Source organism: Amblyomma mixtum, chromosome 4, assembly GCF_055824585.1.
Source record: "Amblyomma mixtum isolate Tamu chromosome 4, ASM5582458v1, whole genome shotgun sequence".
NCBI lineage: Eukaryota > Metazoa > Arthropoda > Arachnida > Ixodida > Ixodidae > Amblyomma > Amblyomma mixtum.
In genome coordinates this window covers 134,747,117-134,769,784 of record NC_143015.1, presented here as the reverse complement: position 1 = coordinate 134,769,784, position 22,668 = coordinate 134,747,117, and the positions used below count along the sequence as shown (strand labels likewise).

General features: G+C 45.9%; 1 protein-coding gene across 1 annotated transcript in view; it reads left to right on the top strand.

The window, feature by feature from the left end:
- Positions 1 to 5,692: 5,692 nt before the first annotated feature.
- Positions 5,693 to 22,668, top strand: part of LOC149348308 (uncharacterized) — a 22,595-nt gene continuing 5,619 nt past the window's right edge. The window contains exons 1-8 of the mRNA XM_089541725.1: positions 5,693 to 5,768; positions 6,143 to 6,158; positions 7,921 to 8,012; positions 11,010 to 11,273; positions 13,150 to 13,378; positions 16,474 to 16,627; positions 18,315 to 18,427; positions 21,607 to 21,745. Coding sequence (XP_089397851.1) covers positions 5,693 to 5,768; positions 6,143 to 6,158; positions 7,921 to 8,012; positions 11,010 to 11,273; positions 13,150 to 13,378; positions 16,474 to 16,627; positions 18,315 to 18,427; positions 21,607 to 21,745 — 1,083 coding nt within the window. The remainder of the gene's footprint in view (positions 5,769 to 6,142; positions 6,159 to 7,920; positions 8,013 to 11,009; positions 11,274 to 13,149; positions 13,379 to 16,473; positions 16,628 to 18,314; positions 18,428 to 21,606; positions 21,746 to 22,668) is intronic.

The window sequence follows — 22,668 nt, the reverse complement described above, 5'->3', positions numbered from 1 at the left end:
CAAGGTTTTCTTATAGCCTTCAATAGCCTTCAATTAATGCCTATCCAGGGTTTGACAAACCCGATCTGATGCAATAGTATTGGACTGTCTTGTTCGTAGATTTTACACGAATGCATATAAAATCCCTTTTAGTTCTTTCGAAGACAATGTTGTGTCGTTATTTTCACATGCCGTGAGCCCCAGGGGGACTAAATTTCCGGAGCCTTTCCCTAAGGCGTGCCTCATAGCCTGTGTCGCTCTGGGACGTTAAAACCCAATAAACCAAGCCAAACCAAACCAAACCAAACCTTTAATTGTACTTCTATTTAATGCCTATGCTAACCTTTAACTGTACTTATAGTTAATGTAATAGCACTGAACTTTCTTTTTCGTAGATTTTATACGAATGTAAATAAAACCCCTTTTAGTTCTTTCGAAGACAAGGTTGTGTCATTATTTTCGCAAGACGTGAGTAATATAGTTTTTTTCGTTGCATGACAGGTACGCTGGTAAACGTATAAATCAAACGACAAACGAATTCATGTTTCCTTAAGAAATGCAGAAAATCGGGAAGTTTTAGTCTCTTACATAGTCCAAGTTCATCGCAGCATAGCGCCTCAATCCGGTTTTCATCGAGGGGAATTTCTTACCGCTGACAAAGTGAGTGAAATCGCCTTCTTACACCATCGCTACCATTGATAACGAACCTTTCAGTAACAGTACAGTCGCCGTTGTGGAACTAGGAGCCTCTTGCGTTCACAAATTTCTACAGCGTCTACTTTTACAACCACAACCTCGTTAATGCGTCTGGCCCCCAAGGTACCTGAAGGCAGTAAAGAAATTTTTTCATTTTTTTTTATTTCGTGATGCTCACCGTTAGCCAGTACAGGCCCATACAGGAGTGGGTTGATAAAAGTAAACGGAAACGTAAGCATAGAAACTGAAGAGTAGAGCAGCATCAATCGTTATGCAATACAAAAATAAACGAAACAAAAGTAACAAGAACATCTCAGGCCAGAAATAACATTTAAATTTTGTAAGCGAATACACCGATGGCCATGGTACTTGCAGTTTTATGCTGCAGCCAATTCCACGTTTAATGGCCGGAGGAAAGAAATAATATTAAAGTGTATTAAAGGACATTAAGTTGTCAGAAGACCACATAGAAAACATGTAGAGGCGTTGTTGTTGTTGCCTCTTAATTGGTTGGTTGGTTGGTTGGCCTCCAAATAAAGATAGCACATGCCCACTACGGGGGAGTGGCAAAGACACCGGCGGTGAACTGCTGGAAACAGGAGTATTTGTAGAGGAGGAAAAGAAATAGTAATAGGGTGTAGGCTCAGAGATTGGACGATGTAACGAAAGGGGACCTGTTAGCTGGGAGATCGAAGAGGGGACGACGGCTTTATGTGCAAATTCGAATGCAACGCGTGCAATGGTTGAACTTTACACTGACTGAAAGAGAAAAAAATAATATAGTTAAATAAATTTTAGAAAATTATAAAAATAAAAATAAATAGAAAAAATTAAAATTAGCATGGGAGTCGCTTTGTTTCTAAAAGAAAATTTTGAGCAGCACAGCACGCATTCCTGTTCCTTCGCTCAAGTGAAGAAGCACCAAAGGAAACAACAACCGCAGTGGACACAGGCAGACCCAGCTCGTGAAACGGAATTTCTAATAGGCGCCTCCTCAAAGAAGAGAATCGGCGGCAGAGCAGCAGGTAGTGATGCACCGTCTCAGGTTCGGCACAAAATGGGCACAATGAAGAAATGGCCAGACCAGATCTATGAAAGTAGAAATTTAGCAGAGGAACCCGGCATCGCAAACGCGTGAAAGAGACCTCCAGTCTGCGCGAGGGCGAGTGATGATGATGTCCTCAGGCTTAATGACACATACCCACGGCGGGGGATTGGCCAGGATGCATCCATAGAGTTTCTTACTATTACTATTGGTGCATCTTAAGCGACAACAACAAATACTGCACGTCTTTTTCCTTTCTCAGGAAGGGGAATAGACACCAGAAGAGATTCAGTACATTATGATGACTGACTGTGTTATCAGCTGGTCCTGACGTGCGTTATTGTTAAAAAAAAATATTCCAAAATTAAGTTGTCCCGCGTTTATGAATGAATAAGCATTTATTTGCAGAAAGGGGGCCCCCGTTAAATTGCCAAAATTACCTTATGGGGCATGGAGCGTGCCTTTTTGCCGTCAGCAGATAATGGTCTCTGCTTAGCACATCCCCATCTTTCCCATTACAGTCTCGCGCCAGAACAGAAGAAGCAGAAGAAGCTCATCTGGACTCCGAGCAGCCACGCACAGTTTTTGGTCTCCAAGCTCTGCTTTCTTCCCGAGTGCTTCAGCCCTTTACTCCCAGTCCTGAGATTGTCAGGTAAGGAACGCAGCTTTGCTCTTTGGAGCTTGCTTCACGTTCAGGTGGTCCAATACTGTGGAAACGGCGCGTAAGACTCAAACAGCTAGCGCGTGGACAAGGGCTGGTTGTGGTGAAAACATTTATTCAGAAGGGACAGAGAGGTATGTTTGGATCAGCTCGTAAGGGACCGATCCTTACAAGCACTAGGTGGAGATCCCTACTATGGGACCTCAGTGGCGGTGGCCGTTGCCCGGGCGCGCCCGACTAAGGCTTGTTGGGCCTGTAAGTCGTGGCAGCCGAGCGGGGTCGCCTCCCAGTCCTCCTGGTTAGGGTCGAGGATGGGGGTAGTAGCCAGGTTAGAGGGGCAGGCCCACACCATGTAATAGGTGTCAGAAGACACTGCTCTACAGTGTGGGCAGCTGCCGTTAAAGGAGGGGTCAAAATGTTTTAGTGCTGCCGGGCACAGCAATGTATTGGCGCGAAGGCTGTCCTACATCTTCAATGTTCATACCTTACGCGCTCCCTTCGGGCTTTGCATTCGGAAAACCAATAGGTTTAGCCCACGTTTCCGAGGGACCATTGCCGTTTCGGCTCGTGTGCTCTAGTCTCTCGATGCTACGCTCAGTACGTCGGGTCCCGAAGGTTGCTTCACTCCAAACGGAAAGGAGTAAAAAAAGACTAAACTGTCCTCTAGCCCACATCCTTTTATAAGAAGGGTGTGTGGTAGAGGACGTCTTCCTCTCTTTTTACACCCATACAGGTGTATTAGCGTTTAGAGTGTGGTTATCTTCGAGGTCGCGTTCAGGACTTGGCTGGTTACCAGGATGAGCTCTGCGAGATACATTTTAATGATTAATCGAAAGGTGTGCCTGAGAGTGAGCCTGGCATGCTACTCTAGATGACGTTTAAAAGAAGAAGATGGAGATGGAAAGAAAAAAATGAAAAGATGAAACGGAAATCAAGCATGTCCAACAATCGCGTACTCGCAAACTCACAAGACCCTCAAAGAGTGTCTATCAAATTCGTGTCCTTAAGATAAGCTAGTAGGGCTTTTGTTTCACTGACTGCGGAAATTGTGGAATCAGAGCAGAAGTAGGCAGCAGGACGGATTAGCTCGCACGGTTTCATTGATATGATTTTCCAAGCTGTTAAAGTATGCAGCTTGCCTGAGTTATTTCGTGTTAATTGAAGGAACAACTATGAGGACGCCAGGAGATGATGAAATGAGTGCAGGACCCGACTGAAATTTTGTATTTAATGCGCACATTTCTATCCTGCATTTCTGTTACGCTGACTGTAATTTTCACGATTCACTGAGTAACATTCACAGATTTATCGGCACCTTCGATCTCACTGATAAGATGCAACTAAGATGCCTGAATAAATTAGTTGAAAATTGCAGAGGGAAGAAAATCATATGGAATGATTCCCCAGACGTTGTTTTAATCGGCCGACCACACAAATGAATTTAACGAGCGCTCACTGCACTTTGCGCCCCGTGTCGTAATTTCATGGCTTATCTTTAACTGTCACATCCGAGGTGAACGCACAGAGTTTGTACACTTTTGCGAGCTCTTTGACTCATTACTGCTTACACGCAGCACAGCGGATTTCTGGAGCGTTAGCGCAAGTGATGTGTTATTGAATGTCGCGTTAGTATGTAACACAAGGCCATTCAAGTGGGACCAGCAGGCGGCAACATTGGCACACAGATTGTGGACCACCTAATTGGCGTAAAATGTTCAAAGTGCTATGAAACGATTCCGAGCGTTACGGAGCATAATGTTATTAGACCAATCAAATCGTAGAGCATCGTAGCGATTCGCACGGGCGACCTTTGGTTCCCCAAACCGTGACTTCTTGAACCTTCAAACACCTATTACGGCTAAACTTATCGACGTAGGGCCTTCGAAGTGGTGTAAAAGAGTTTATCTTCATGGGCTGTATACGTTCGCATAAAAAACGTAGATATCCGGATATAACGATAAATTTGTACCGGATACAGCGAAGATGGCTACTGACGCAATATTCGTTCGATATTGCTAACGTTCGTTACTCATACGCTGCCTCAGCGTTCTGGTCTCTTTTCTCTTCAGTGCCAGTCGTCTTTAGAGGTGTGTTTCTCAGACCACATTTTATGCGAAGCATACTACTTTAGCTAACACTTCAGCCCTTCACCGTGGTTATGCGTCTCGAAATCACGTGATACATGACGTCACACCACGTGACACGATGACGTCACGACAGTGGAGAAACGGGGGCCCACCTCGCGGTGTCGCTGTGGTTGTGCGCCTCCAAAACACGTGATACATGACGTCACACCACGTGACACGATGACGTCACGACAGTGGAGAAACGGGGGCCCACCAAGTCTTTCTAGGAGGTATTGGACCACCTCGCGCCGTCGCTGTGGTTGTGCGCCTCCAAATTACGCGACACGATGATGCCACACCACGTGACACATGACGTCACGACAGATCGCCGTCACGCGCTGGGAGAGGGAGAACGATGCCATCGCACAGACGCCGGAATGTCCTCGAGCGGCATTCCCGCGCATTTCGAACGCGCGTTCACACTCGGTGTAGGTGAAACGCTCGCCCAACCGGGCAGGCGGACGCGGCTTCCGTGGCAATCCAGGCGCTCACCCAACGCGCGTCTCGGGGTTAGTCGGCGTTCCGCTGTAGCCATGCCGTTGTCTTCCCCCACGACGAAGGCTTCTAGTGGTTGTATTAAAATGACCAAGTATTCAACCAAGGAAAGCCATGTATTACCAAGCCTAGCCATCAATATGCTTCGCATCTGACTAGGCTTAACCTTAGCTAAGCCTCAGTCATTTTTTTTTCCTAACCAAACGTTTCGCAGCTTCGTTGTACCTGAATGAACTCCTACATATAAGGCGCGCATACTAAATTACGGAGTAAGCATGCAGCTCGTATGTTATGAAAATATGCCGAACTTCCCACGCTTTCTGCGTATGTATCGCATGGTTTTCATATGCTTTACACATCATGTGAATGACGTCATACGTAGTCCGTATGAGTTCTGACCATCCCAATTGTGCAGTGCGAATAGCGTTTCATGTTAGTCACGTAGAACAGGTGGATCGCATGCGAAAATCACAAGAACCACGCAGAACACACCGGCGATAACGAAAATTGTCATAGCAACTGTTAAATACTGCTGCTAGCATCATTATAGAGAGCTGCTAATCATAATAATTTTGGTCTTTGTGCTGACCGCATCGCTTGCAGCCGCTTCAAAGTTTGCAGCACCGCCTTGTGCTTCACGGCACTTGGCGATCCAACAGCCACCCTGCGGAGGCGAGGAGAAAAAGGAAGATGGCTGACACAACAAGCACTGGTACCGGCACCAAGACGACCACAACCGACACCAAAACCGCCGAAGTCAAGAACGGTAAGCTAAAGAGTAGGTAAAGAGATAACCTCCTCAGTCATCCAAGTGTAAGAGCTTGGGAGTTTCCTCCATTTCGGAGTTCCTCACGCTCGGCTATATGATATGATGCCATACAGCGCATTCAAGACTGGCATGTGCTGGTTCTCGTATGCCAAGATCTCATACGCAAGCCTATCTTACGACAGGCTATTAAACGCTGGCCTATCGTGTGCATGATTACCCTACTGCAAGCTATCATACCCCAGGCTATTCGCACTAGAAGGGAGCGTACACGTCGAAATGAAAACGACGAAGGCAGGCTGTTCATTTGGTCTATATATATCTCTGCCATTGCTGTCAGTGACGGCCTCATAGCAAGATCTTTTGTTTTTCAGTGGAGCTGAAGACGGAGTAAGTATACCTCTAATTTTTTTTTGCTTCCAAAAACTTGGCCGTAAGCTTCCAGCGCAATGGAAAGCATACATTGCCGTGGATTACAGCAGGGTTGAAATACTGTGGAAAAGTGGCGCTTCTTAATTAATCCTACCCACCCCGCTACCCTCCCCAAACCAGCTTTCAGATCCCTTCCTGGGAGCGTTCTGTCACGCAGATGTTGGTTTAATCTTTTTCACGTTGCACCCACGTAGAAAATAGCGGTCCCTTGTGCCTATGATGTGAGTAGCCAATGTAGACCAAAGGCGGTTGCGCGAAATGGGCTCATCTTGGGCCCTTATGGTGTGCCCACAGATCACCCTGATCAGTTTTATTTTGGTCCTGTCTGGGCAGCCATGTGGGGCTGCCCACACTGAGCCCGCATTGCTCAGCGTGGTCAGCCCACCAAGCTTCTCCCATCGGTCTTACTGTGCACAGATGAGGACAACGTATGAGGACGAACGTTTGCCTTTGATCTCGGCTACACGGTTCAATACATATATGAGATATATGCGAGTTCTACGGGGGCAAGCCCATAGGGGGCCTGTGTGGGTACATTGAGAGAAGTCTAGCTTCTGATAAAGTTGAAACTGAAATTGTTTATTTGCCATCTTGTGAAATCTTGCCCAAACGGGACCCTCGGGGTCCCATTTGATTACGCACTAACTTGAGACATGTCAGTCGGATGTAAGCAGCCCACCGGAAATTTTCTTGAAAGCGCTGGAGTAATACGGCCAAAGTAGGCTGCTAATACTTTGCCCATTTTCGACCAAATACCCACTTAGCTCCCGCGATGCTGTGTGTAGTTCCCAACTATAATTGAGATCGGAGAGTTTTGATATAGTCCAGCAAATCCTGGTAAGCTGGCACAGTTATTCCTGAGTAATGTGTGGCCATTTCACACAGTTAACGTGTGACAGCTAAAGACTTGTTATCTTATAGAATCGAGTAAAGACGCTTAGAGTTAGTAGAATAAAAAGTTAGCGCAAAAAAAGAGACGAATACAGGAAGAAGACACAATTAACACGAACGCGTTTCATGTTTGTCGTGCCTTCCACCTTTGTTCGTCTTTTTTTGCGCTACCTTTTTATACAAGTATGTGTCAGCAACTAGCACAACAACAAGTTTTATAGAATTAGTAGAGAGTGAGGTAAAACGCTCTACAAATTTGCAAATAATCGCATTCTTTCTTTATAACACAGGCATCAAAACACAATTAGTTCAGAATTATTTGGACCGCCCTGGCATCGCACTAGGCAAATGTGACAAGGCCAGCTGAAGAGGCACAAAATTAAAATTTAAAGAAATTGAAAACTTAACTCCGCGGGGCAAAATAAGACGCCCTTCCAAAATCTGTACCTAGCCATCTTTGCAATGAATGCACACACATTTGGGTCCGTGGACACATAGGCAATCTTCCAGACTCTAATGAAATGACAGACACTGCACCCAGACCGTACTCAGCACTGTTTTGTTCTGTGGCCTAATACAGCTCAGGTGTTCTACAACCAGGCAATGTGTGTAGCGGGGCTATACGATATTTTTAAATTGCTTGCCTTCGCAATTTCTCTCTTTTGATGTCACTTCTATTTCGGACAGCCATATTGAATAGACAGGCGATTTAGTTCGATTCGTAGCGCGTGAACATGAGGTTTTGTATTCAACGTAACGTAACGTAACGTAACGTAACGTAACGTAACGTAACGTTACGTATGATTGTGCTTTATTCTTCCGAGCGCAGCCCAGAAACGGACAAGAGGCGCACGTTCATAATTGCCCTCGCTCTGGCCCTCATTACACTCGGGGCGGCAGTGTTGGTGATAATAAACATAAGTAAGTATCCTTCGGCGTGATATTTCGCGCGCTGTATACGTGCTTTGAACTATTCTTACCTTGTTTGTTTTTATTGTTCTGACCAACCTGAGGGGACAAGCGGCAGGATAGTTCTTGGCGCTTCATGAAAGCGCACGCAGAGGGAAGCACGGACTAATAGGCAGAAAGACAATTCAACTCAATTCCTTTTATTTCCTTTTTCAAAGGAGGAGACAGGACAAAAAATCGTGACAACGGCTTGGCGCGGGTCCTGCCCCCTTACAAATGGGCAGTCATAGAGATACCGTTGTGGTACAAGTGTTTGACAGGTCAAGAAGAAAAAATAAAGGAACACACAAGTATTAGCAACCCTTGAGCAGTCACTCGTCACACAGCAAATTTCGAAAATGTGTGCGAATAGACATAAGATTGTTGTCACCAAAAAATGTTAATTACGAAATGCTAAAAACATGCTACACACTTCACATAGGTAAAGACGATATAAATAATTCAATCTTAGAATTTGGGTTAGAACAATGATTGAACGACTCTTGCTCCAACCGATTTTGCAAAGAGGGGAGCGTGTATGACAAAGATTCGTTGCAGTAGTTTGTTCGTGGTGTGGGCACGTTCCACATTTCACTATGACGGGTACGGTGACAAGATTCGGTTATTTCCAGCTTCGCGATTTCCGCTAAGATGTTATCAGACCCGAAGTATACGCCGATAACGTTCTATCACTACTTGCTACCGACTCTACTTTAAATACACATGATGACTGCACACGTGCTGCTAATAGTAATTAATATAACAACCAGTTTTACTGCGGTAAGAACTGCGATGAACAAGCACGGCATTTAGTGGCATCAGCGCAGATTCTCTTTCCTTATAACATTCTGTCGTTCCTTTAGTGCCGTGAAGAAGCCAATCGAAATGAGATGTGCAGGAAACGACTCCCCGAATCTACCCTACGGTCAGCTTACTTTTCTGAAGCAGTTCTTTGTCGCCGACGATTAAGCGCTGCGATCAGTTCTGCGCGCTGACAGAATGCGAGGTTAGTCTTCTTTGCGTTGCACACTAAACGACTGGTTCTTCAGTTTGGACTGCTCCTTCAAAATATACTGTGGTCAATGTCGGCCGCATTCTTGTAAATGGTTTAAGCTAACTGTGAAGCGATCATTTCTTTACGAAGAGGCTTCTATTGAGTGTTAACATGCAAATTCGTGCTTTAACATAAATTCCACATTTGCTTAGCCCAAAGTTGTTGCGCTAATTCACCTCGAAAGTCTTTTTTCCCCAAATAAATGCAGGGGTGAGTTCAGGTAAGGCACGAATTCAGCGAGACTGTATGGGGAAAGAAATCATTATTGAAAGAAACAGGGACTTTATGTCAAGACTAAAATATATCTTCATGGACCGATTAAAATGCAGCAGTTCTTGGAATACGTGCTATTTATCACACGGTACCCTGAGCAAACACTTTTAATTCTGTCATACTTTCAACTACCTCGTACAGCTGAAACTCTATTTGATCTTACATGACGTCACGTCCGAAGTCCACATTCAAAACGCTCGCGCATCAAAAGGCAAAACACAAATTCTCATAGCTACAAGATGTTTAGCATAAGCTTTAATTGCAGAAAAATTTGGCTGCCTTAAAGAATGACTGACGAAAAGTGGTAAAGTGCGGCTGATGTTTAAGTGATCTATTTCAGCCCGGTTGAAGATCACGGTTAATGAAGAGAGCGAGCAGTCGCTGAAACTGGGGGAAGCTTAGGAGAATTATTAGTTTTGTACTAGTTTTTTTTTGTAGCCGTGAGCCCCTTAGCCCCTTATAATTGTCTCCTTGAAGGTTAAGTGATGCTAGAGGGTTTGAGCGTTGTTATCGCTCTTGTCCCACTTGGAATCCTGAGCAAACAAATTTAGGGGTGATAAATTGGCTCGACCCAGAGGTAATGCGACAACAATTTTCATTCTCTCACCCATATATTTCAATTCTGCTTCTATTTTTATTCTGTTTCTATTCGTACTCATCTCTTCTATTGATTTTTTTTCTGACTCATTCTGAGTTATAAATTTTCGCTGAATCATTCTTAGACATCGTCTTCCTCCTCTGCCCTACAAACAGACCAGGGGATTTCCCTCTCTCAACCTGCCAGCAGGGGCTGGTGGTTTGTCCAGAGGGAAACTTAACGCCACCTGCCTCCTGAAACAGTTGGCAGGTGGAGGCTGGAAACAAATGCAGGCGCCGGACATTCTCCGCCTCCATGGCCATCCTAAGCAATCGCATAAGAAACCGAGGCCACCGTACTTCGTAGCGTAATAGTGCAACGTTAAGGTCTTGTCCGATGACACAAGGCCTGGCTAAACCGTGAAGTGGGGTTCTTGAGATCTAACACAGTGGTGTCACATGATTCCTGGAGCGTTCATTCTACTCAGGTGTGCTCTCTATATAGAAAACATGCAAGTGGAATAGTCTGTGCTGAAGAGATTGTGCCATGTGTGGTCAAAAACCACTGTCATGGCACGGGTAGTAGACCTTGGAACTGGCACACATACTGGAAACAGGAAGTATCCAGAATTTTACCTGCCACTTCCTTCCGAGAAGCAAATAAAGCGTTGCTTAATTCAAGAAATGCTTCGGCGCGGCAGACAAGGACAAAACGTAGAAAACACACCACAGAGCGCCAATGCGGCCCTCTGTGGTGTGTTTTCTACGTTTTGTCCTTGTCTGCCGCGCCGAAGTATTTCTTGAAATATGTGTAACCAACTGGCCTACAAAACAACCCTTTTCACCATTGCTTCTTTCACTCCATTGAACGCTGCGTTCTGCTGGTCACCTACGGAATTCAGAGTTCTGCTTTTCGCAATTTGTTCCGACTGCATATTTGTCTACTGCACAATTCATGATATGAAAGCGACGAATCACTGAGCTTTTAACCATGCCCATGCCGGGTCGTCTGCTCATGGCAGAGGTTTTCTGCTGAACGGTTCCGCTGTGACGCATGTTCTGCTCAGAGAACAACGTCCCCGCGGAGGCTGGCACCAGTGAACCAGTGACGGTGATACCGGAGACCCACCCGCCGGTTGTGCCCGACGCCACTGTCTCAGATGTTGTTCCTGAGGTGCATGAAGATACTACTCCAGAGACCACCACTACTACCGCTTCTACTACCACTTCCACTACCACTACCACTTCCACTACCACTACTACTACAACGACCACTACCACTACCACAACAACAACGACCACCACGACGACGACCACCACAACCACCACACGTAAGTGCCTTCCGCGTATTACTTCGGGTAATCACGTTGTTTGTAAAAGGGAACAAAGTTTTCGTAATGTAATGTCGCATGTTTTTAAGCGTCGGCTGCTAAGAGGTTCTTGGGGTCATGTACAGGTAAGGATGTCGTTATCACGTGAAAATGTGTTTAATAGACGACCCGCTGACAGTGGCTGACATGACGCATGGTTGATGAGTGCCACTTAGAAAGTTAAGGTGACCTACATAAAGGGCTGATTGCGAAGCGACACGAGAGGCCACAATTACAGCATCACGGAGGCTCTTATTGCATGCTGAAAGCAGAAAAAGAGTTCGCGCGACGAAAAAATATTTGTAAAGTTGCCTGCTAAGCGAGTCTCGTGCTATTCGCGTCGCAACTTCGTTCCGTTGCGATGCTTGACTAAAAAGCTCGCTCTGGAACTCTGCCGCATCTGCTGTACTGCAAGGGAGTTTTTGAAGAAGGTAGCGCAATGGTCCGCATAGTCTATACATCTGATCACAGCAAGCGACTTGAAGAGCCTGTAATTGTTGTGGCATATCAACGAGAAGTAGTGCAGTTGTTTCGGAAGCAGTTATTCCTATGTGTTTACCGGCATCCATTTGCTTGCTGCCGCCGCGGTGGCTCAGTGGCTATGGTGCTCGGCTGCTGACCCGAAAGACGCGGGTTCGATCCCGGCCGCGGCGGCTAGAATTTCTTTGGAGGAGAAATTCTAGAGGCCCGTGTACTGTGCGATGTCAGTGCACGTTAAAGAACCCCAGGTGGTCGAAATTTCCGGAGCCCTTCACTACGGCGTCTCTCATAGCCTTAGTCGCTTTGGGACGTTAAACCCCATAAACCAAACCAAACCAAACCAAACCATTTGCTTGCTAGTCTGAGATAAGGAAGTCCTTTGGAGCTCGCCCTCATAGTGCCAAAGCGTGATGGGACAACCAAATTCTGTCCTCGTAGCATGTGAAACAAGTTCGCATGCCCTGCTGAACCTGCAGCAGAAAGCATTTGCCCTTAGGTGGGCTCGCCGCGGACACGAGCAAGGAGAGGAGATCGATGGAAGGTGGAGAGGAGGAGAGCACTGAAGCCAGGATCAAGCTGCTTTGGATGCAGTGCGCTAGCATGAGAGGAGTAAAAAAGCAGAGGACAGGAATATAAAAGTCCACCACATTCTATTACTACTGCGTCATATTGAATGCCGCGTCAAAGAAATGGCACTGCAACTAATGACAAAAATTGCACGGTTAGATAATGATGGGATTGAAATTCACAGACCAAACCCTTAAATGCATTTTGCGTCAATGAACGAGGTCTCCAAAAACCCCTACTAGACTGTTTGCTAAGAGGGAGTAATTACTCATTGGCATCCACCCGAGCGCAGCCATCCGGCTACAAAGGAAAGCTATACAGCTTTCTCAGAAACTTCGTAGTTAAAGAAAAATTCGTCCTTGTCCGGGGTTCGAACCCGGCACCACCGCTTCACCGGAGCAGTCGCTCTACCAACTGAGCTAACCGGGCGAGAGCGAATTGATCAATAACTCGAGTTATTGATCAACTGGCACTTGCCCTACCATAAGCTTGCCGTCCCGGTTAACTCAGTTGGTAGAGCGACTGCTCCGGTGAAGCGGTGGTCCCGGGTTCGAACCCCGGACCAGGACGAATTTTTCTTTACTACGAACTTCCTGAGAAAGCTGTATAGCTTTCCTTTGTAGCCGTATGGCTGCGCTCGGGTGGATGCCAAAGAGTCACTACTCCCTTATTACAAATCTACTCCACCTTGGGGGATTCCCCTAAAACATTTGACCAACATAGACTGTTTGCTGTTGTGAAACATTCACTCTGGGCTAAGCTGATGGGATTCTGTTACCTCTCTTCCCAGACAAACCGCTGGAACACGAGACCCTTTTCTGCACCTTCGGCCAAGCCACGAACGAGAGCACCGTGTTTCCTGCCGACAACCTGTGCGACTTCATCTTCTTCGACTCTGCCTACGCTGACGGCAAGAACACGTTCACCGACCCCAAGGCATTCGAACCGAACATGAAGGCCTTCCTTGCCGCCGTGGCGAGCTATGCCCGGACAGAGTTCGGCGTGGGATTCGCCTCCCTGTGAGCCACGCGGAACGTTTATATTATTAATTCTTTGAAGTTCCTCAGAATATTAGTACAGCAACAGGAGAGTAATAATTTATGAGGTTTTTTTATGTACGAATGGTACGTGTTGTTTCACATAATCATGTTTCCCAGAAGCCATGTCAAAGTCCTAAAAAGATACAAGTTCTTTTGTAAGATGTTTGAAAAAAAAAAGAATATATTGTGTGAAGAGATTTTATATCATATACCGGTTAAATAAAGTTGCTGATATCTGAGTGGCAAATGCTTCATACATGTTCTGTAAAATGGAGTCACCCATTTTAAGCAGACAGGAAGCCTTTATGATGTGATTGCTGGAAAATATGTGCAAGTATAAAAAAATCCGGGATTTTTGAGAAAATGTAAGGTAATAAACATACAAGTGTATTGTACTAAGTGAACATGATCCGGTCTGAAGGACGTAGCACTCACCCCATAAAGCTATTCATTTCAGACCCAGGTACAGAAAATTTGTCCAGTGTATCAGAAAATGAAATTGCTGGCGCAACAGCCATCAATGGAGATTCGGCCCTGTAGAAAGCTGCTGCTCTTCTAGTGCATGTGTTTTCTTTTCTACTACTAACGGTCAAAGCCGGGTCATCTGGTTTTAAAGAACCTTCAGAAAGGTGGGAGTAAGCATAAATATGGTGGTAAAAAATACTGTTGTTGTTTTTTTCCGTGCAGTTCAACACACAGTAAAGAATTTTAAGCACTTCTTAGGATTCCTTACAGTCCTACCCATATAGAAAAACACCCATTTCAATGGAGATGACTGTAACTTTCCTGCGTATTTTGGAAAGTGCATAACATCCTATGCACTGCGCATTATGCGGCATGCAGCCAACAGATGGAGACGCAGGAATTAATATTCCGGAGCCCTTCACCACGGCGTCTCTCATAGCCTGAGTTGCTTTGGGACGTTAAACCCCAATAAACCAAACCAACCAACCAACCTATTTAGCTAATTTTGCTTTACCCGTCGCGGTGGCTCAGTGTTTAAGACGCTAATCTATTGAGCCAGAGTACCCGGGTTCGAACCCGACCGCGGCGGCCGCGTTTCGATGGAGGCGAAACGCAAAAGGCTCCTGTGTGCTGTGATATCAGCGCACGTTAAAGATCCCCAGGAGGTCGAAATTGTTCCGGAGACCTCCACTACGGTACCTCTTTCTCTCTTCTTTCACTCCCTCCTCTATCCCTTCCCTTATGGCACGGTTCAGGGGTCCACCGAGATAAGTGAGACAGTTACTGCGTCAATTCATTTTCTGAAAAACCATTTTTTTTCATTAGATGGGCTTGAGTTATCATACACTTAACATTTGAAAAACTGGCAAAACAATTTCGAGCCCCATTGTCAAGGGGATGTTTTCGTCTGAAATAAAAATAAGGGAAGCACAATTTTGCTCAAAAACGCGAGTTTTATGATTATTTCTCCACTGCAGTTTTGAATGACTTTCCAATATTACACGCACGGTAAAAACTGGGTTAGAAAAGAGAGAAACATTGCTTGTCACACATAACTATGGAGTCATCAGTAATCGAATGCTCATACTTCGTGGCCTCTCAGATTCCCACGTAGTGTATGATGCATTTAGTGAATGCTGGCAGGTTTGCACGTAAGCACTGTGCAGTCGATTCGGTGTTGCCGGCTGTCGTAGGGGGTAACTGGACGATGTAGTTATAGCTATGGTTATGGTTTGGTTTGGTTTATGGGGTTTAACGTCCAAAAGCGACTGAGGCTATGAGAGACGCCGTAGTGAAGGGCTCCGGAAATTTCGACCACCTGGGGTTCTTTAACGTGCACTGACATCGCACAGTACACGGGCCTCTAGAATTTCTCCTCCAAAGAAATTCTAGCCGCCACGGCCGGGATCGAACCCGCGTCTTTTGGGTCAGCAGCCGAGCACCATAACCACTGAGCCACCGCGGCGGCACAGCTATGGTTATAGTTAATTTTCGCCCGAAAACAGCTCCAGAGGAATGACGCTCGACTTAAGATGGAGACAGGGCTGCGCTTGTCCTAGTCATTATTTTACATTCGTCCGTCGTTGTTTCTGAGCAGTTTTTCGTCGAAAATAAAGAAGGGCGGACACCTGAACCGCGCCGTTAGGGAAGGAAGGAAGGTAGGAGTGAAAGAAGGAAGAGAGAAAGAGGTGCCGTAGTGGAGGTCTCCGGAATAAGGTGTACGAAATTATTCCGGAGACCTCCACTACGGCACCTCTTTCTCTCTTCTTTCACTCCCACCTTCCTCCCTTCCCTTACGGCGTTGTTCAGGTATCCGCCGAGATATGTGAGACAGCTACTGCGCAATTAATTCCCTTTCTTCAAAAACCAATGTACCAATTTTAGTTGGTTTGGTTTGGTTTATGGGGCTTAACGTCCCAAAGTGACTAAGGCTATGAGAGACGCCGTAGTGGAGGGCTCCGGGAATTTCGGCCACCTGGGGTTCTTTAACGTGCAATGTGTAGGTTTCTGTTTCGTAGCCGTGTGGTTGGGCTCATATGGGCGCTAATGTGTATTTGCTTGTATCACGAAAAGAATGATTATATCGCATTTCATAGCGCCTCGACTTTCGCTTAGGCAAAAGTGTCAGGACACGTACACTATATGACACACATGACCCCCATGAAACATATTTGAGTAAAAAATAACCTATAAGTCTCGTGGAAATGCATCCGTTCTGTACTGTCAGCTTGGGAATGACATGCGCTAAATTTTGGTGAGGAAATTTTTGCCAACACCAACTGGAGGGTGTTGTCATAAGGAAGATTTCTATTTTTCTTAGCTGGGCAGCTAAAAGGAAATCAATTTATCTGTGTACAACGTTCAGGGCTACGCAAAAAGTACCTTCTTTGAGTCCACTTGAAACTTTTATGTTTGGTACAGTATTATTTTCGTGTTGATTTTTGTTTGCAGTATATAGTGTGTATGTGGGAATGCGTGCCCAGGAAATATACTGTAGCTCATTGTGGTTGCTTTTTGATACGATTTCAGGCTAGCGTAGAAGTGAGTGGCATCAAACGTAAAATACATAGCGCACGCATTTGTTCTTGCCCTCTCTTTTATGAAAAAAGGTACCGCAATGCCGTGAAAGATGACCTACAAGGGACAAACCAGGTTTTGCGGGAAGTCTTCTGGAGCAGGGGCATCTTTCACATGGGAGTCATCGACGTTCCGGTGTTCAAATTTTTAGTGCAAGATTTACCATCTCTTTTCGATTGTCTGAAGGTGAGTCGTGGTTCTTCTTATAGGACACATATTTATTCTTTAATTTTGTAGCGAGAGCTACATTGGCCGTATTCTCGCCGTTTCATTGTGGCCGGTGGCCACACCGCGAGCCGAGCCGTTGCCTAGCAACCGCCGCAGCTGGCAGCGCCGTTCGCCGCGCCATCTGGCATGACGTCAGGAGGAGCCGGTGAAGCCGCGTGGCAAACAGAGGAGGAGCTGGCGTTGCATCGTGTATATATGAGGGGCGGCTCGGTGGGATTCGTCGTCGGCAGATATGGAAAGTGAGTCGGAGAGACTCAAAGAAGCCAGGCTGGACACCTCAGTGGTGCTTTAAGCTACGTGGCGAAGTGACATATGTGCGCTACTTGCATTAGCATTGACAACGTTGTGGCAAAAACGCGGCACTGAAGCCATAGGCCTTTGACGTTCACTGTGTCCATTGGCATTGAGAACGTTTTACACTCCGATTTTTTTAAGGAAAGGAAGTGCGCATAACTGGCTACCTGGGTCAGTGGACGCCTGAATCGCGTTTATGGATATGTGGGGTGGTGAGAAAGATCTAGATGTGGCCTGCATGCATTGGCACTGACTAAACAGGTTCAGCAGTAGTTGAGCCGCAGCTATATAAATATTTTTTCAGTGTTTTCAAATAACAGCGCCTCTGTAGTGACCTAGTAGAGGAACGCTGACACCAAGGAGTGTGTGGAGTTTAACGTACAGAAACAACTCAGAAGCTATGAGGGACGTTTCTGGGCTCGAAATTTATTTCGGCCATCTAGGGTGTTTTGGCGTACAGAAATCGCATAGAGCACGTTTTTTCTTTCGCATTTTGCTTTCTTGAAAATATGGCGGTCGCTACCCGGATTCGATCCCGCGAACATGGATGGGCAACCAGATGCCATAGCCAGTGATCCAGCACAAGTTTGGAAAGAATATTTTTTTATTTGCTTCCCAACCCCCAAATGTGTAGCATCACAGTGCGAGGGCAGCGGTGTAGAGTTAAAGATAATGAAAAAAATGAAAAAGAAAACCACTGGAAAGAAAATGGAAGCAGTTAGTTGTCAGTAATGCTAAGAAGACTGAAGACTGTGCATGGTATGCACGTTATACGAACTACTGTATTTGCGTACTTTATGGCCATCATGAGTGCCTTGGGATCATTACTGTGGCTGAAAACCATACTTTTTCTTCGAATGCATAGTATATTGCGTTAACTGTAATGAAGAAATATTAACCATAACTTTCTTGTATTCACTTCAAGAGGCTCCAATCCGGATACCCGTTTGACGCGGAAGGAATGTTTTGTATTGCTCCTAATAAACCTCATCAACATGTGTCCACGGTTCCCACGCCGTAAAACGTACTCTGGCACAGAGTAATGTATGTTGTGAAAACAAATCGTCAGTCTCGAAGCAATTACGGTGTTAAAACACAAAAATCAGAGTTGTTCCCGAGCTTTCCCAGAAATATATTTATCATGCATACACCAACTTTGTTCCGAAGATAAAAACACACGGAGATTCTGATGTCGATAATCAGTTACACTTAGCAATGAATGTCTGTTTATACACTAGACTCGATCAGGTGCATTCATTGTTTGGGTTCGAAAGCATATGCAGTTTTTTTTTAAAACCTTCTTGCCTTAAGCCGTTGCTTGGCATTGAGCAGCTTGTATTTTTCTTCGCAGGTGTTAGGTGCTCAAGCGGAGAGGGCGAAAAAGATGGGGAAGGCCGCCTACGTCGTTCTCGGCATTGCAGTGTACAGCGCGGCTTGGAGAAGGAACTTGCGGGAAGCAATGCGGTAAATTTTCTTTCCAGAATACAAATGAACTTCCACGAGGGGGCACTGATACCTTTCTTCAGTAAAATGCTGTTGAACAAGTTCCAGTTTCTTCCCCGCTTTTCATGGTCTCTAGCTTCGACAAGAGCAAAAGCAACGATACTCCGTTTCATACATAGCAGGCAACGCTGCCACAGCTAAGGCTTCTGTTCGCGCAGGCTAAGTCCGTACGCAAAAAGTAGTTCGTCATACAATCAATGCGAACACAACCCCTTGTCACATTTTCGTCCTGCGACTCGTCGAGATTTCGAGAAGCGAAAAGTACACGTGGCGGTATTATACGCGATTCGTAGGGCGAATCGCTTTACTAAATCCGCGCCCAAAAAGTAGTTCACTCTCCGTGAAAATTATAGCCACAGAGCCCGAACACTGAGTGCCTCACCGCTTCGACCGTGATTTTCAATGCTACCACATCTTTTTATACCGCTCTTTGTATTCGTCCAAACAATGACCGGAGTTTCGAGAAGAACGAATGATACGTGGCGGAGTAATATGGTTTCGCGGACGCACTACTTCAGCAACCTCCGCAGCGTTGCCTGCTATGTATGAAACGGAGTATAGACGCCACTGCCATTATCGACACATTCTTCCAAAGAAGGAAACTTGACTACACGCGCTCCGATCTGTCTGGTGGGTGCGGGTGGCGGTGGTCGTGACGCACTATGACGTCATTAGGTCATCTGTCGGGGCAAAGTGTTGGGCGATGCTCTCTTCTCGCTTTCCGTCTGACAATTCCTCAGACCGCACAACTGCATCGCGGATGTGACGAGACGGCGCCCCGTTACTCACAAGCGGCCTCGAACTGTGCTGACATGTATGACATGTAGCGCTGGTGTGACGCCGTCGCGTTCGCTGTTTGCGTAGTTTGTCAATTCGGCATCAGCGAGGGATGAGTTCACAAGAGCCAGTGTGACGTTCATCGTCATCATCATCATCATCAGCCTGACTACACCCACTGCAGGTCAAAGGCCTCTCCCATGTCCCTCCAATTAACCATGTCCTTTGCCAGTTGCGGCCACTGTATCCCCGCAAACTTCTTAATCTCATCCGCCCACCTAACTTTCTGCCGCCCCCTGCTACGCTTGCCTTCTTTTGGAGTCCACTCCGTTACCCTTAAGGACCAACGGTTATCTTGCCTTCGCATTACATGCTCTGCCCAAGCCCACTTCCTCTTCATTTCGACTAGTCAGTCATTAACCCGCGTTTGCTCCCTCACCCACTCCGCCCTCTTCCGATCTCTTAACGTTACACCTATTAATTTCCTTTCCATAGCTCGCTGCGTTGTCCTTAACTCAAGCTGAACCCTCTTTGTTAGCCTCCACGTTTCTGCCCCATAGCTGAGTACTGGTAAGATACAGCTGTTGTGCACTTTTCTCTTGAGGGATATTGGTAAACTGCCATTCATGATCTGAGAGAACCGGCCATATGCGCTCCACCCCCTTCTTATTCTTCTAGTTATTTCCCTCTCATGATCCGGATCTGCGGTCACTACTTGCCCTAAGTAGACATATTCTCTTACTACTTCCAGCACCTCGCTACCAATTGCGAACTGCTGTTCCGTTGCTAGGCTGTTGAACATCACTTTGGTTTTGGTTTTCTGCATGTTAATTTTTAGCCTCACCGTTCTGCTCTGCCTCTTTAGCTTATTGATCATGCTTCGCAGTTCTTGTCCTGAGTGAGTGAGGACCAAAAAAATTAACTGGCTAGGAAGACATTACAGCTAGGAAGACATGACGGAGGGCTTTAACACGTTTGTTTTTTTTTCTTTTACAAGGCTACAATGCGTGCTTTATAGTATGAAAATTTTATTTGCATGAAGTAAAGTCTAGAGGGTCGTCGGTTGTCGGTAACTGGGCAGAGTGCTTCAGCGAAGACTTTGAATTGGAGATCGCTTTATATAGCATTCTTTACAAAAGTATACAGGAGTAGTTGTCGCAGACAGTTAATGTCGAGCGGCCAAGCCGACCGCCTAACAAATGTAGTACGGGACGCCGTGTCTGAAACTGCGGAGTCTGGCGCAGCTTGCACCAGTTCTCAAAGCTGAAAGCATAAATAAAATTTTTAGTACGAGAGAGAGCTGGCGCCCAGCCGCTGTTGGGGAACTAACTGACATTGGGTGTTGTATAGGTGCAGAAGCAAATTCTAGTCGGTCGATTCATAGCCTTCATAGCTGCGCGTCGTAAGTCCGTCCACCTCTCCTACTCTGCTCGAAGCAGTACACTCACACTACCGTATGCCGCTATATTGCATGTTGTGCTGCTGTGCATGACCGTATCTAATGTGCTGAGGTGGCCGTGTCGTCACGTGGTACCTGCTGAACTTTGTCTCCCTCGAGAGAAAGATTGGCAAGTCCATGTAAGATATTGTAAATATGCTCTAAAATGTTCTTGGCAATGCTTGCAGCTGTTGAGCATAACTGTACTGTGCTTCGCAAGAGAGGACTTGTGGAGCATGTACGGGTAGTACGCCGAGTTTGCAATGACTGTTTAAGAATATCTTTCGTAGCCTAGTGAGTCCTGAACAAGTAACAAGCACCAACGCTGGTGTTCCTTCCACGAACTGATGCCCGGTTTCGGCTTTTATTTCGGTGCGAAAAGAAAGGAGATAGAATACCGACTCGCGCCGAGTCATACACTGCCGTTATTCACCGCCATCCTTATTAAACGATTAATCAGTGATATTAGACAGAACGCTAGCACTGGCATCTCTAATACTGGGTCTCTCATTCTTTCATAGCTGTATTAACTTCGATGCATTCTGATTACATCATACAACGCGCCACCGTAACCTGAGCCGACGGCTCTGAAAAGAACCGAGGGCTTTCCGTAGCTCTAAAACCGAAACATTGGTGTGGACGTTCGCTTATCATATGTTCTCGTATGAATTCCTTCGTGTCAGTATATTATGGAAGTTGTAACCAGCGAAAACAACCACAGGTATGTTTCAAGCTTTCTGAATGCGGCGTACTGTTTAGCGAAGTTAACTATTTTTTCATGATCAGCGGTGTTTTTTTTTTTTTTGGTGTCGGAAGCCGTGCTGTAACTAGTGCCCATTTCTTGCATATCGAGAGTTTCCGAAATGTTTGCACTTCTTCAGTTGAAGGCCAGTGTTATTGAATGAAATCCCCTTTATGTGTTCAGGGACCGGTACAACCCGGATATGTTCATCGCCCGTGGTCACTACGCCTTCGGAGACCACGAGCGTGAAAACTGCGCCATCATGCCACCGACTTCTCTCGTGTACTCGTGGGTCGGCAGAGCCGCGTACTTATATACTCTGGTGAGTGAGCGCGCGCCAGTTCCACTTTGCATTCCACTAAGCTATTTTTTCGTTTATTGATTTCCATTTTACATAAAGGAGGAGGCCGAGATAAAAGCTGCAAAAGTGCAGCTTGAGAGGCCCTCGACCCACTTTACACGTTTACACGTGGCAGCGCGGAGAAGCATAACACACGAAACACAACATGCACAGGTCACCTGTCGCGTAAAAACAGTCATCCAGACATACTTAGGAGGTAAGATGGAAAAGAACTGCTACAACACACTACACAATCGGTCAAAAGTACATGAACTCGAGAAAGTTTTAAATTTGGAGGGGCTCATATTTTCGATGTTGGTGCCGCTTTCATTAAGGAAATTTAATAGGCGTGGTAAATTGTTCTCAAGCATTTATTTACTGTAAGTTATCCTGTGTGTTTTAACATCCCACTTTTCAGAGCGGCGTGTACTGAAAGCGGGTACGTTTAAACTTAAAATAGCGATGTCAAGAAACACACAATTATGTTTCTTTATGCCAAAATAGAATTCGCGCATGAGTCGATAAGTGCAAACATCTCAAATTTTTCTTAACCTATATCTCTGAGAGAGGGTCACTATGTTCAGTGTAGGATGCATTGGCAATAAGCTGTAAAGCTTTTTCCTGCAATGGCCGCCGCGGTGGCTCAGTGGCTATGGTGCTCGGCTGCTGACCCAAAAGACGCGGGTTCGATCCCGGCCGCGGCGGCTAGAATTTCTTTGGAGGAGAAATTCTAGAGGCCCGTGTACTGTGCGATGTCAGTGCACGTTAAAGAACCCCAGGTGGTCGAAATTTCCGGAGCCCTTCACTACGGCGTCTCTCATAGCCTTAGTCGCTTTGGGACGTTAAACCCCACAAAACCAAAACCAATCTTTCCTGCATGGTGAAATTATTGTTAAGATTTGATT